Source organism: Ostrea edulis, chromosome 6 (genome assembly GCF_947568905.1).
Source record: "Ostrea edulis chromosome 6, xbOstEdul1.1, whole genome shotgun sequence".
Classification (NCBI taxonomy): domain Eukaryota; kingdom Metazoa; phylum Mollusca; class Bivalvia; order Ostreida; family Ostreidae; genus Ostrea; species Ostrea edulis.
In genome coordinates, this window is record NC_079169.1 from 47,418,698 (window position 1) to 47,419,831 (window position 1,134).

The 1,134-nt window shown below is 38.2% G+C and overlaps 1 protein-coding gene across 2 annotated transcripts in view; it reads left to right on the forward strand.

Moving 5' to 3' along the window:
* Positions 1-1,134, forward strand: part of LOC125683807 (protein disulfide-isomerase A5-like) — a 30,896-nt gene extending 29,762 nt beyond the window's left edge. For both annotated transcript variants that reach the window (XM_048925275.2, XM_048925276.2), the window contains 2 exons: positions 484-734; positions 932-1,134. In XM_048925275.2, coding sequence (XP_048781232.2) covers positions 484-734; positions 932-1,080 — 400 coding nt within the window. In that variant the 3' untranslated portion in view covers positions 1,081-1,134. The remainder of the gene's footprint in view (positions 1-483; positions 735-931) is intronic.

A 1,134-nucleotide genomic window follows, 5' to 3' on the forward strand; every position in this document is an offset into this window, starting at 1 on the left:
TACACTGGTACATCTTCAGGAGAAGATAACCCCTATTGAATTTGAGGTCACATGGTCAAAGGTCAAACTGGACATAGGAATATACTGTCTGTTCAATATCTTGAGAACCCTTTGCTTGACAGACATCAAACTTGGTACGCTGGTACATCATCAGGAGAAGATGACATCTATTAATTTGGAGGTCACATAGTCAAAGGTCAAGGGTCGAACTGGACATAGGAATATACTGTCCGCTCATTATCTTGAGAACCCTTTGCTTGACAGACATCAAACTTGGTACACTGGTACATCTTCAGGAGTTGATGACCCCTATTGATTTTTAGGTCACATGGTCAATCCACTCTTGATATAGGAAGATATTGCCTGCTCAATATTTTCAATTGATGATACTACTCAATTAAATGATGTGTGTGTATAACCCTTTTCAATTTTGCACCATGGGGGGCATATGTGTTTTACAAACATCTCTTGTTAATATTTCAGTCCCAAGGAGCCAGCCCCTCCTCCAGCTCCAGAGCCTGCCTGGAGCACTGTTCCTAGTCAAGTCAACCACCTGACCTCTAAAGACTTCAAATCATTCCTCAAATCCAAGGCCAGTGTCCTTGTTATGTTTTATGCCCCTTGGTGTGGGCACTGTAAGAAAGCCAAGCCTGAGTTCCAGGCAGCCGCAGACAAGCTGGCTAAGGAGTCCAAAGTAAAGGCGTTTGCGGCTATGGATTGCACAACCAATGAAGGTAACAGACTCTCAAATTGTTTAGTTGCTTCATATAAATATTTGTAATCATTCCTTTCTGTTTGTTGCCGTATGCCAGTCGTTAATTGCAAGTACATGAAGAATAAATATCTTAGCATTTATTCCTTATATTTTGTAATTCAAGGGTGTTTTTTCCAAGCAAATGATTTCTATGAAATAATTTTTTTTCCTTTTCAGATGTATGCAGTGCAGAGAAAATAGAAGGATACCCCACAATAAAACTTTATAGTGATGGAAATTTTATGGCAGATTATAATGATGATAGAAAGACCGATTCATTTTATAACTTTTTAAAACTTGCGCCAGTAGTGAAAGAGGAGCTGTAATACATGTATAACTGTTTATCACTAGTTTAATAAATTATTCAAAATATATCTACA